The sequence below is a fragment of the Ictalurus punctatus genome, chromosome 25 (genome assembly GCF_001660625.3).
Source record: "Ictalurus punctatus breed USDA103 chromosome 25, Coco_2.0, whole genome shotgun sequence".
NCBI lineage: Eukaryota > Metazoa > Chordata > Actinopteri > Siluriformes > Ictaluridae > Ictalurus > Ictalurus punctatus.
In genome coordinates, this window is record NC_030440.2 from 13,626,667 (window position 1) to 13,640,543 (window position 13,877).

At 39.9% G+C, this 13,877-nt stretch overlaps 2 protein-coding genes across 2 annotated transcripts; one reads left to right on the plus strand and one right to left on the minus strand.

Moving 5' to 3' along the window:
• Window positions 1–316: 316 nt before the first annotated feature.
• On the plus strand, window positions 317–3,709 carry LOC108258054 (protein CEBPZOS). Its single transcript, XM_017456320.2, has 4 exons — window positions 317–475; window positions 1,440–1,557; window positions 1,664–1,708; window positions 3,250–3,709. The coding sequence occupies exons 1-4, from the start codon at window positions 332–334 to the stop codon at window positions 3,330–3,332; spliced, it is 390 nt and encodes a 129-aa protein (XP_017311809.1). The 5' UTR covers window positions 317–331; the 3' UTR covers window positions 3,333–3,709.
• Window positions 1,444–13,860, minus strand: cebpz (CCAAT enhancer binding protein zeta). The gene is made up of 16 exons (XM_017456319.3): window positions 13,654–13,860; window positions 10,917–12,412; window positions 10,263–10,491; window positions 10,033–10,183; window positions 9,139–9,227; window positions 8,524–8,577; window positions 8,314–8,416; window positions 8,144–8,212; window positions 7,982–8,048; window positions 7,750–7,853; window positions 7,357–7,417; window positions 6,269–6,453; window positions 5,302–5,400; window positions 4,276–4,346; window positions 3,768–3,849; window positions 1,444–3,515 (listed from the first exon to the last, which is right to left on the minus strand). The coding sequence occupies exons 1-16, from the start codon at window positions 13,822–13,824 to the stop codon at window positions 3,364–3,366; spliced, it is 3,183 nt and encodes a 1,060-aa protein (XP_017311808.1). The 5' UTR covers window positions 13,825–13,860; the 3' UTR covers window positions 1,444–3,363.
• Window positions 13,861–13,877: the final 17 nt, after the last annotated feature.

Here is a 13,877-nt window from a genome sequence, read left to right on the forward strand (position 1 = left end):
GTGGAGTTAGCGCAACTATTTGTTTTTCTGCCATTAATGAAGGTCCTAAATCAACCCTAAAGTATCTTTCTCTCTCTTAACATATAGTACAGACTTGAACTAATTGAATTAAGGGGTATTTTACCCCCAACAACAGCCCTAGTCATGTTTTATTCCTTAACTGAAAGATAGTGATCGACTTCAGAAGAAATTTATTGTAGCTACTGAAGCAGGGGTTTCGAAACATGTTTGCCTCAATGAGGCTTCCGTAGTCCGGAAGCACATTTTATGTCGCGCTTTTTTTTTTTTTTTTGGTCCCACCTATACTCAGAAATGCTTAGTCTTCCGGTGTATGCAACGATTGGATAATAGTTTAACTGTCAAATCAGAAGCGTGTTCTAGGAACAGGCTAGCCAATCCGAGTGTAGGAGGCGGGATTAGTCGGAATACAGGTGGGGAAGAAATAACGTGTGCGGCATTGGGCAAATCCACCAAGGTGAGTCTTTCGATATAACTAGCGACGACTATTTTAGAGAAACATTTGTTCCCAAAATAGAAATACTAGGGTCATGTAGCCAAATAACAAATAAGAGAAGGTATTTAGGTCTTGTTTGTATGTTTCAGTCTGCCCTGCATATGTTCTTGTTTATATCGAATATAACTAATCACATAATTCACAAACAGACCCTTATTGAGTGTGTTAAAGCAGGAAAAACTCTCAAACGTGTTACTCCAGGATCAGGCCAAGACAACTGGATTATTTTATCACATTTATTTAAGTCACAAAATGGTGACGTTACACCAAATGACCACTATGAGGCAGTAAAAATAGCTGTTAACTCCCTGCTAAAAATAAATAAATAAACAAATAGTTTGGTCTGACCAGCTGCCCAAACTGGTAATCCATCTTTACTTAACTGGCCAGTTCTTTTCAGTGTTCTTACCACTTCCTTGCTGGAAAAATCAAAAGAAACCGTCACAATATTTCTAATGGTTTCCACTACAAATACTATTACAACCCATCCACTGTTAACGATTAAACCCATTACCAAATGGATCCCATTTCCATTAAGTAATAGGATGTATTAAGGACATAGTTTCTTAATAGTGTCCACTAGACATAACATGCCACCAACAGTAGGAACAGTTTCCATTAAAACCAATACAATTCCCATACAATATAACCAGTACAAACTCTGTGAGGGTTTCTATTGGGGTTTTTTCAGTATGGTGGTCTAAACTAATCAATAAATGTTTGTGTTATTGTCTTTAAAATAGTTTGTCTACAGTGTAGCACTCTTCAGAATCTGTGTCCATGTACCAGGATGGATTTATCAGCTGGCAGAGACGTCAGAGACCTCCAGTTTTAGCTGATCAGAGCAAGCTGGATTTTCTTTAGCCAGGTTATGTTGCATACATACTGTGATGTGTTCAATGAAATCGTCCTCTCTCCATTATAGATGGCCCCCAAAACTATGGAACCAGTGGCCAGGAAGGTCTTTAAAGGAGTGCTCTTTCTGGAGGTGGTTGGTGTGTTTGCAGCTTACGGGCTCTATTACAGAATGAACACGAGCCGAGGTGACGGCTTTACTCTTCCCACGTAAACACTTTTGGTACATCATGATTGGAGTCAGGTGAATTCAGATGCTCATGATTGTCTCTTTCTTTTCTTTCTAACTCCCAGATTTCAGATGCACGATGAACAAACGCTTTCCCTCAGTTCTGGAAGGTAAATGGAAAGTTCATCCAATTTTGAGTCCTTTATCATTGTAGCCAGCAGATGAACTGATCCAAACAGGGGACAAGGTCACAGCAAGGTCAAAAGTGTTAAAGAACTAGACTTGTTAGTGGAGGTGTCGAATTGTAATGGTTGTTTTATGTAGCCTATGTTTTTAACAGATATTTTTATAAAAACAGATAAAATTTGTTTTATTTGTATGCATATAATCCCTTCCTTCGGAAAAGCAAGGCCAATTCTTTTGTTTGTGCTCTACACTGGAGGGGCTCTAATCAGGGGCTGAAATTTATACTCACATTGGGTTAAGGGCTGGTGATTGACTTGGCCAGTCTAAAACCTTCCACTTTTTCACCCTGGTAAAGTACTTTGTTGAGTTGCCAGTGCATTTTGGGTCATTGTCTTGCTGCGTGCCGAAGTTCCTCCTGATTAGATTGGACGCATTTCTCTGTGTTCATATCAGGAAATGGAAGCTGAAATTCTGATCTTCATATTTGATCTCAAACCCAAATGTCTTCAGGTTATAGACATTGCCGGTCCAATACTTCCAGAGAGGACTGTATATACCATGTCTTCATGGAGATCGCTTTGTGCACAGGTGTATTGTCATGCTGGAACAGGTTTGGGTCTCTTTGTTCCAGTGAAGGGAAATTGTAATGCTCCAGCATACAAAGACATTCTGTATATATTGTGCACTTCCAGTGGGTACCACATATGGGTGTGATGGTCAGGTGTCTACATATTTTTGTCCATATAGTGTATAAATTGCTTTAATTATATAATTTTTTCTTTTCAGAGGTTTATAATTCCTGATTTCTGGCTTGATCAGTCCTGATATGTTCAGTTTAACACCATTATCATGCTGATGAAAAGTACACAATTCTGTTCAGTTTAGGCTAGGTCCATGATGGATGTGTATTTGGGGTCAGAAAAACTACTTCACACCACTTATAACAAGGAGACTAAAGTCAGGAACCGTAGTACTTCATGGTCTGGATCATGTTAGTGATTTGGAAGTTTTATTGGCCGTTTGTTCATATAGATCAGGTGTAATGTTTGGATTTCATCCATTCATCTTCAAGCACTTTGAGGTGGATCCAGAGCAAGGGCGTCCAATCTTATCCGGAAAGGGCCGGTGTGGGTGCAGGTTTTCATTCCAACCAAGCAAGAGCCACACCTGATTCCACCTGTTTAATCAGCTGATCTTGGCTTTCAATAGACTCAGGCGAGGCTTCTGCTTGGATGGAATGAAAACCTGCTCCCACACTGGCCCTTTCCGGATAAGATTGGACACCCCTGATCCAGAGCCTATCTCCGCAAATCTGGGCGTGATGCGGGAATGCACCCTGAGTATGCACGATAAAGTGCTAAATTTTTTTTTTTTTTTTTTAAATACTATGCATAAACAAATGGTAAAATTACATTTATTACAAAATGCTTTTTTTTTTTTTTTTTTTTTTTTAACATGTACACCAGAAATATTTGCCACCAACACATGGCAATGACTACAAACCGAATCTCTCTCTCTCTCTCAGTTTATTACAAGTCCAACGAATGGGCCGGAAACTACGGCATCCGGGAAGCCGATCGGGACGTGTGGTCTACTAGGCAGGAATAGATGGACAGAGACAAAAAGATGACAAGAATCATCACTTCTTCCTGCCTGCAGTCTTTTTGCCTGGTCTGTGTTTCTCAAACGGTTTCCTCTTTTTGAACATGGCCTTCTTCCTCCTAAGCGTCTTTACGTCACGTCCCTGGATCCAGTCATCACGCTGCACCTCCCATTTCAGCTGTTTGACACCTGAAGATGAGAAGCAGAAGCACAGACTGCGTTAAGAGACTGCGCCCTGACTTTTTCCAGAACATATGAATGTTGTGGTCAATGATCAGTGTCAGTGATTTATTTATACACAACAGTTTGTAGCTTCACCATTGTGGAGGGATCTGGCTGGCATCTAGCCAAATGAATAAAATTAAATAATTTTCAATCTGTAACCTGACTGTTTGTTCCTCTTTGTGTAAAAATACACACAAAAATGTGTACATCACTCACTGGCTTTGTCTTTGTTAGCCATTGCATTCATGCCAGTGGTGTCAAACGTGATGTCTGCATTTTCATCCAGCAAATCTCCAAACTGAAAATGAGGAGAGACATTAATCATTAAAACACAATTAATAATGATGGATGGCTTCCGTTTTTTCCGGTAGACATTTATTTAACAACTATTTAACGACTACTCAGTCCCATGGATGTTCTACAACATTAAATCTAAGTGTAAACTGTTAAAATGTGCAACATGTCGCACATTAATAAATTAAACATTGCAATCATTGGCAAACTGCTGTGGGATAAGAACAACACACTTTAGACTGCTTGTAATAATCCACCAATCAGAACTGAGAATACAGTCTTCAAATAGAATTTACACAAAATTTTCTATTAAAAACAGAACAATATTCCATAAGTCATACTAGTGAAGTGAGTTAAAGCAGGGAAATGGCAAACAAAAATACATTTCCAGTTAACTAGCTAAGAAAATGTGGACACAGAGCTGACTTACCTCCTCAGCTGCTGCAAAAATGCCTGTCTCATCCATCTTTCCTTTCCTTTTCTTCTTGCTTGGTTTGGAACCTGGAGAAGCAAATGTTCATCATGAAGACACAATGTTGCGTTAACGTTTTTTGATGTCCGCTCTTTCTGTTCTCTCGAATATTACAAATAGAGCTGCAAAAACTAATTAATATATTGATGGATAAAATAAAGAAAAGATCATTCAGAGAGTCAAATTAAATGTCACACCAACAATAAAATGTAAAAAAGAAAATCTTTAAAATTGAATCAAAACATTTCATGTTAATATAATTAATGTTAAATATTAATCAATTAAAGTAACATATATAGAAATGACTGTTTAATATATAGGCTATAACTGTTGTGGAGAGAGGGGGTCCTTGTGGATTGTTCGAAATATTCTAGGGGTCCAGAGCTCACAAAAGGTTGAGAACCACTGGTCTAGTGTATGGATTTTAGAAAGGTAATATCGTCTCAAATGGAACACATTAGTTTTTTTACTAACATGAAAGTTTGCACCCACCCCCCCGCCCCCATCCGATTAATAGAAAAAATAATCGGCCATCTAATCGATTATGAAAATAATCGTTAGTTGCAGCCCTAATTACAAACTCAACTTTTTGATTCACAAAACTGGAATTGATTTATTTTTGTTCTGGAACATGCTTAAAAAAAAAAGTTATTGATCTTAGTTAAAAACCATCCCACAAAGAAGACGTGATTAGTCATTACTAAAGGTTGAGACCTTGGAATGATTGTAAATATCATAAAAACAATTATAAACAATTGACCCACTTTATTTTCTCATACTTATGTAAGCATCTCAGATATTCAGTGGCATGTAAAAAATTATGTAGCTTAATTAAAAAAATTATCATAATTTTGTAGTACATTATGATGATTTCTTTCATTGTTAAAAGAAAGAAATGTAGACTGAGGTGAAAATCTGAAGATATTTTTAAATAATAATAATAATAATAATAATAATAATAAATAAAAATAAAAATCAGCTTACCAAAAGATCCAGCAAAATCTAAATGCTCTGATGACTTCCTCTTGCCTTTTTTGCCTCCTGTGCTGACCTCTGGTGGCTTATCCATGTCCTCATCAAAGTCTAAACACAGCAATAACTAATCATCAACTATACATCAACTGAATAGATAATAATAATAATAATAATAATAATAATAATAATAAAAATAATAATACAATGCATTGCATAAGTATTCACACCCCCTGAGGTTTTTCAAGGGGGCCACCATAATTTTGGGGATCGGGAGACATATGAAATCAAGTGTCTAGTAGACTCGTTAAATGTGGAAAAATAATCTCTGGTCAGAATAGACAGACAGTGAACGTTTTAGCCTGGCCACAAACACTTGGCTACATTTGGCAGAAACTCAATTCTGCTCAACAAGCTGAGAACACACACCCTACCCTGAAGCATGGTGGTGGTAGCATCATTATGTGCTTTTCATCAGCAGGAACAGCGATACTCGCAAGAGACTTGAGACTGGTCCAGAGGGTTAGTTTGCAACAGCACAAGGTCCCTAAACATACCGGCAAAGCTACACAAAACCAGAACCTGTATGTGTTGGAATGGCCAAGTCAAAGAACAGAACTCAATCTAACTGAAAATGTGTGGAAATACCCGAAAAATCACTGTCCTCCATCCAATTACTATTCCAAGACATATGGTCAAAGAGATCAAGATCCAGATTTACAAAGTCGACAGAGATTTATCCTAGAAGATTTGCAGCCAGATGCAGTTACAAATGCACCTTCAAATGTTAAACATATTTACTACAAAATATGGAAAAGTTTAAGGCGGGTGAACACGTATGAAAGACGGTATCTTCATCACCCTCAAGCTCTGCTACTGTAAAATGCATCGTATTTCTTCAGTGCAAGTGAAATAGACAGACTACATGAACTTCTGAGCTGACATTGTGCATTACACACACACACACACACACACACACCTTCATCATCATTATCGTCTCCGCCCGGGTCCATAAAAGCACCACCGTCTTCCTCCAGCTCGTCTCCGAAGTCTTCCTCGTCCATGCTTCCCAGAGAGATCTCCTCGTCATCCAGCTCATCATCCAGGTCTGAATCAGACACCTCCTCTGACTTCTTGCCTTTTTTGCTGCTGCTCTTTACATTGCTGTAATATATAATATAATATAATTTTATATTATATATATATATATATATATATATATATACACACACACACACATACATACATACATACATACATACACACACACACGTCTGCATTTTTAGTGAATAAACTTTCCATTTGCCACAATATTGTAAACATTTACACCATTTAGAAAAGCGGTACTGATTCATTTCATCTTATCCTTTAAAATCACCATGTGATTTAACCCCTAAACCACCATGTGCATCTTGTTCCCATAAAGCTAAACCAAAATTAGCTACTGTAAAGTGCGATGATAACATTTTAATCACTTTCCAAATCTTTTCCAGGTCTGGAAAATGAAGTGACTTTCCCAGGATTTCCAGGACACTTCTATTAAATGATAATTACCTTCAGACAATGGCGTAACAGCCCCTACACTTTCACCCTTAATAAGAAAGCCATGTTCTATGAACATGAAAACTGGACAACGTCTCAAAATGTACACGCTCCACTCCTTTCACTGAAAATTCGCGTTGCATCTCAGGCTTTTAACCAAAATCCCATTAAAAAAAACATTGATTTGGGATGCAACCGGAAGGGCTTAAATGCTAACTCGTGTCCGGGTTTCGGTGTTAAAAAATGACGTCATCCCTGCCGCTCTATGGTGACTGGCTGTAAGTTTAGGAAGTGCTTGATTTGATCTGCAGCAGAGTTTTCTATGAGCGGAGGATGAACTTTAAACGTTAACATTGCAGCCGATCATGTTTATGTAATCGTGGGCAGTCAAAATCCTAATCGAGATCGAGATTGTGCAGCCCAACTTCCTATATATGATTTCTCACTGATGATTGAATAATGTCAAGTATGCAAATGGTCCAATAGTTACTGTAATATGCAGAAAACCAGCTAGCGGTCACTTACCCAGCAAAGTCCAGGTCATCATCTTTGAATTCCGTGAAGAAGCTATCGCCCTCAAAAGTGTCTAGAAGCGTAGTGAAAACATTGTACTGAATTCATTCATCGCTGATGTCAGCGTTCTCCGCTTTTCATTTAAAACAGTATACAAATATATACAAACAAATACAAATGATCTACAAAAACTGTAGTCATGTGGGTTAAGAAGAGCTCTGGCTTTGAGAACACATTCCAATATGAAGTTTATACTTAGTTTAAGTATTATTATATAATCAAATTTCATTATAGTAAAAATTGAAATGTTCAAAGTTTGAAGTTTATGTGCCACATAGAATCTGATACTAGGATTACAGTGTAGCTTTTGAGCCTAAAAGGTTGCGTTTCCTCCTGCTGACTTACCGAGCAGTTGCTCAAACTCGTCGTCATCCACATCCTCCACGCTCTCCGCGTCATCTCCACGAGGCTTCTTTAATGACTTCTCCCTTTCCCTCTTCTTAAAGAACCTGAGAATTGGAGCGAAAGAGTGTGGAAGCTTAGATGTGAACGAGTAGTGTTTGTTCGTGAACATGAAATGCGGATGGTATTTGGCAGAGTATTTAAAGTAATAATAATTAATATATTACACACACACCTGTAGAAGAACACCTCATCCACAGGGATCTGAGCTTCCTCTTTGGCCAGATACTCCTCACAGTTTACTGTAAATCGGGGGGGGATAAAAGAAAAGGCACACTCCTATTAAAACCCACGAATATTTTATATTTTGGTATTTCCAGGCAGCAGAGACACTCACCAGGTAACGAGCGGATGTTATTCATGCTTTGTTTGTGCTTCGGCTGCATTACAGTCGCGTCTGTGTTTTCTGAGACGGAAGACAAACCAGGGATATGACGCACATTTCAACAACGTCCGTCTGTGTTTTCATGTCAGCAGTTATAGGGCATGTTAAAATATTCTACTTACGTTTGCCCTTCACTTGTTTGGGGTTTCTGAATACAAACCGATCCAAGAACCTGATGAGTGTGAAGTCCTGCAGAGGATCCCCTGTGTACTGGATGTGTTCTCCCTGATCACATACGATAAAAAAATGACAAAAAATAATAATAAAGTGTGTACTAATAAAAACAATATATGATCATATTGACTATGACATCACTTCATGGAAATACCCACCTGCAAGATGGTTTTTGCGAACAGAGCAACAGAGGGGTGGAAATGATCAGCGAGCTACAAGAAAAACATACATAGTCAAGAAAGGCAATGCCGACATCACCAGGTTTTCTTTTAAATATGAGCTTAATGACTCATTTTACTAATTTGATTCTTGGGAACACCACTTTTAAGAGAAACAAGCTTTTTTTTAAAAAAAATTATTTATATAATTTTGATAGATTCAGCACTCAATGTTGTACGTGCTGTAAAAATACGATTAGCTTCAAGACTCTTCATGATTCATCCTTGGCCATGAATCAATTCACCTGATTCATTTACAAGAATTAAAACATTTCATTCATAAATTTCCCAAGAGCCATTTTGAGAAAAGTCCCAAGCTTTCATCTGGTAACCAAGAGTTTCCCATCATGCACTGATACAGTACATCAGTTTAAACAATGAGAAATGTACAGAACTTTATGTAATAAAGTGTAATGGTTGCAACATAATCTGGAACATCGAAACGGAGCATCCCTTGTGCTTTTTACAGGCTCATACCGACCACCCATTAACCAATAAGGAACTAGTTAGGTTCTTTCAGGTTTTATTGACCATCGTGACTTGCAAGTTTCTCACCTTCTGCAGCTCCCAGAGTGTGCTGTGATTCGCTCCACAGTATAAAGGGTTTCTGTGAATGGGGTCATACATCTGCATATCCTTACGACCTGCACAAGAAACACAGTTTTCCAAACAAGACCAAGATAAATATATTAAACCTGACTCAGAAGGGAAAAAAAAAAAAAAGATTAGTTGGTCTTGGAGAAATCAAGACCTGGAAAAAGTGCAATATCATACAGCAAGAGACACTGAATCATACAGAGGGTGACGGTGATGCAGCGAGGGACAACGAGGGATGGGGAATCGTACGGCGAGGGACGGGGAATCGTACGGCAAATCATAAGGCGTGGAACCCCGAATCGTATGGCGAGGGACCACGAATCGTACAGCAAATATTAAGGCGAGGGACCCCGGATCACAGAGTGAACCTTTGGCTAACATTTGGTTCCTGTGTTTGTTAATCCATAAGCTCGACCTATTTATTAACATGATGTCAAACTGTTTGATACTGTCTGATATATTTAATTCTATCTTATGGTTGCCTTGCCATTATGTCTATAGTACTATTACACAATCAATAAAATAACTGTCTACCTAGTTTTTAACATGTTTAACCAAAAACTTAAAAAGTACAATATGGAAACTGGCCACTATTCTTTTTTTTTTTTGGTTAGTCTAATTTGTGCCACTGCCTATAAAACCAACATTTTACATTTTTCTTAACTCTCCTGTTTTACACTCTTCAGAGTACTCAATGTTGGGAAGTTAAAATACAAAGAGGTACACAACACTTTATAAAAGAATGAGAATCTTAGAATCTAAAAAGTAAGAAACAGTGAATGTAGGGAAACAAACAAAAAGAAAAATAATAATAATAATAAATCACAGCATGATAAGTCATATCACAGTTACCTTCAAAGTTTTGGTGATGTACCCATGATGCAGCTGGTTTGTTCTGCTGAGGCTTTACGCTCTGGCCCTCTTCAATTTTATCCGCATCCACAAACCTTTCTTCTTCATCATCATCTTCTCGAAGGTCCTGAAATTTCTCCTCCTCCTCATCCTGATGAGTTATTATACATGTTAATGAGTGCACAGGTTCAGGAACAGAATAATACCTGGACACCTAAACGATGTCTTACCCCTTCTTGTAGGAGGAGCTTAAGGCCAGGTTTGGCCTTCATGACCTCGGATACGAGGAAGAGCGCTCCGCAGGCGAACGTCGGGCTCTGATCACAGCTCACCTGCAGAAGCCTCTTTACGAAGGCCTTCACGCGGCGCAAGACGATGTCGGCTTTCAGAGACTTGTACAGCAGGTTGAGGAACATGCTCTGCCTCGAGCTTACTGACAGGCCAGGATCCAACAGCTTCCTGTAGAAAAGACATACCCAGTGATTATAAAATACATGGACGGTTAATTTATTCATTGTACTGTATCCATAGGAGCTGTGGTGCTTTATCTTCCCGACACGCACAAAAGATCATTATTTGAGGTTTTTTTTTTTTTCCAACCATCAAAATCCACGACAGTGTTATTATGCTGCACTTCATTTTGCTCAGTGTTTTCAGAGCTCCACATACATACGGGCAAAAAGTAATAGTCAGGATATGTAATCTATACACCTGGGCTACTGATTTATCCACCCCTGCTCATCAGACATTATTTGGGAATATATTTGGGAACAAGTCTAGAGTTAGTATTGCAGAAAAGTCTTAAAAGTAGTCATCCTCTGGTGATTACCTAAACATGTTCGATTAAGTCTAAATAAAATCCGAAGCCTCCCACTGGCACTTACTTGTAAAGAGCGACGTAGTAGCGATCCGACACACTCTGCTGAGAATCCATAACCTGGAAGAGCAGCATGAGAGCTTGCACAGCTGTGCTGAACTTTACCAGGTGCACCACTTTAAACAGCGTGTCCAGCTGCTCCCGGACCGCCTCATCTCCGGCCTTGGTGTACGGATAGGCCCTGTTCACACCGCTCAGCAGAGCGCCCAGCATCTTAGACTCCACCTCCTTCTTCTTAATGCAGAGACGGAAGAAGCTGAAGTAGACAGTGATGAGTTTGGTGGCAAGCTCGGTCTCGTCGTGGCTCAGCACCACCTGGTTGAGGAAGCAGGCGGCGTAATACTGAGCCTTGGCACTTATGTTGGGTCTGAACATCAGACGCTCTACTTCGGTGCACACCACCGATTTCATCAAGGGGTGTTTACGGAGTAGCGTCTCCAGCAGATACGAGGCCTTAGAGGCGATTTTGTACTCAGGATCTCCCAGTTTGTTTACGACATGCATCAGCAGGGCTCTTTCCTGCTCGGGCTGGTTGCAGAGCAGCTCATGAGCCGTGGTCAGAGCTTTTGTTTTGGTGGCCAGGACAGAATCGTGAGCCAAAGCGTCAAGAGCTGTTACAAACTCAGCCAGCTGGAGCTTGAGAAGGTGCTCGAAGTACCAGAGGACAAGGCGCCGGTCTCGGACGTCTCGGTTTCCACTCGCGCGCTCCTCCAGCTTGTCGAACGGGCGCTGAAAGAAAGTCTGGAGCTTACGATTCTCTGGGAGCAGATCGGACAACAGCAGCTCCTTAAGTGTGTCCACAGCCATGTGGCCTTGCCTACGACCTCCTTTCTTCCTCATCATAACGATCAGGTTCTCGATGTGCTCCAGACTGTGCACAGGAGCGTCCTGGATGAGCACGGTCATGGCCGCCATCCGGTCCGGCAGAGTCCCAGTCGAGACGACGCTCTTCATCCAGACCGTGTTTGCTCCTTTCTGTAGGTTTTTCTTGTTTCTGTAAAGATTTGTTTCCGCCTCCAGCAGCTTCTGAGCCAAAGCCTTGTACTTAGCAACCAGTGATTTGTCCTGAGGAGAAGTGCTAGTCTCAGACGTGTAGTCTACATCGTACCATTTTCCTCCGGGTTTGACCAACAGAACCTGCCGGGGGTAAAACTCAAAAAGGTCGGCCTCTTTTTGCTTGGCTTTTTTGCTTGTTTTTTTGGCCTCGCTCTTCTTTGTCTCAGCTTCTTGCTTGGTTTCAGGTGTCTTGCTGGAGACCACATTAGAGGCTTCTTTTTTCTTGCTCTTCTTTTCCGCACTGGATGTGGAGCATTTCCCTTCTTCTCCTTCAGGCTCATCCTCGTCATCACCCTCAATAACCTGCTGGTCCGAGTAGGACCGGATCCCCAGTTTGGTTATGAACTCTTCTAGCTCACCGTCCTCCAAATCATCAATAGCACCTTTCTTTCCACCATTTAACAGCTCAGTACTGTCATCAACTGCAGTAAGCATGACGTAGTCTGCCTGTTAATAAACCGAAACACAAGTAGGGTTTAACTACATTTGTGTACTGCACCGTATTGGAAATAAAAGTATGCAGAAACTGCCATAACAACCTATCGTTAGTGCAGCTGTGGAGAAAACAAGTCCCATGTCCCAATTCGCCCACTATCCGTCCTAAATAGTATCCGAGATTAGAATTAGCGTGTCCCAAATCGCAGTGTGTCGACACGAGTATCCCAAAAGGTCTACTATTTGCTGTAGATTTACGAAGTGTGGTTCTGTGGACACTTTTTCAGCTAATAATCGCCCACAACTCCTTACACGAGGGAGGGTGAGCTTTGTGACGGCTTCCTTCACCAAATTCAAGGACACATTTTAGAGAGGTGTATATGAAATGTGGGAATATAAACATCAAGGGAACGGTAGATTAAGTTATAGAGTATCAATTATATAAGGAATAACGAATGAATGAATGAATGAAGAAAAGCCGAACTGTAACAAGGAGTGTGTATGGTGAGAGTGTGCGTAACTAGATAGCAACGCTCTCTTTAATCACATGACGTGTTCGTATGTCCCAGTACGTGCGTACTATTTTGCGCTCAAAAGTATGTACTTTCTCTTCGTAATAGGAGTACATACTTTTAGTATAGTATAAGCAGGCGAATTGTGACGCTGTAAGGGAGTTTCTTTAGTAAGTAAGAGGGGGCAAAAAGGAGAGGCTGGGATCCTGGTAGACTAAAAGCTGTATGTTTATATATAAGAAATCAATATGTTATATTATTTATTATTGACTGGCGTTTAATAATTGCTTGGACAGGTGATGAAGGACTTTTGGCAACTGGAAACTTCCTGTTTGTGTGGAAACTGAAAGACACTAACGTCACTTCCTAGATTCTTCTTCATGTTTATATTTTCAAACACACTTGTATATAAAATATTTGTCATCTCTTTCTCTCTCCCTCTCTTTTTTACACATTTATTGTTTGAATTGTGATTTTTTTTTTCCATTCTGAATGAAAATTTTTCACTTTTAAAGGGTGGAATGATACAATATCTAAGTTGGTACAATATTTGTGCATATTAATCATTTCCTAATAAATGTCTGGATACAAAAAGAAATACATTTTCGATGTACGTTATTGTAATTGATTAGAAGAATATACAGTGTATATACACAATATAGTGATTATTATCACTGAACTGCGCACTTTCCAGCTTTCCACGTGGGGACAGAGAGCTAGTGATCAAACCCTGAGCTTTACCTTTGTGCCTCCCAAACGCAGCACATCATCCAGGGTAAATTCATCCTCCCCATCCTCCCCCTTCTCGCCTTCATCATTCCCTGCTTCGTCGATGTCGTTCTCAACCGTGTCTACTTCATCTTGTTCAATTTTTTTAGCCTTCTTGGGCCGCCGCTTGCTTTTCGCAGCCATGCTGGAAGAAAAAAAAAATCAACACACAACGGCTCCGTTCCAAACGGGACACT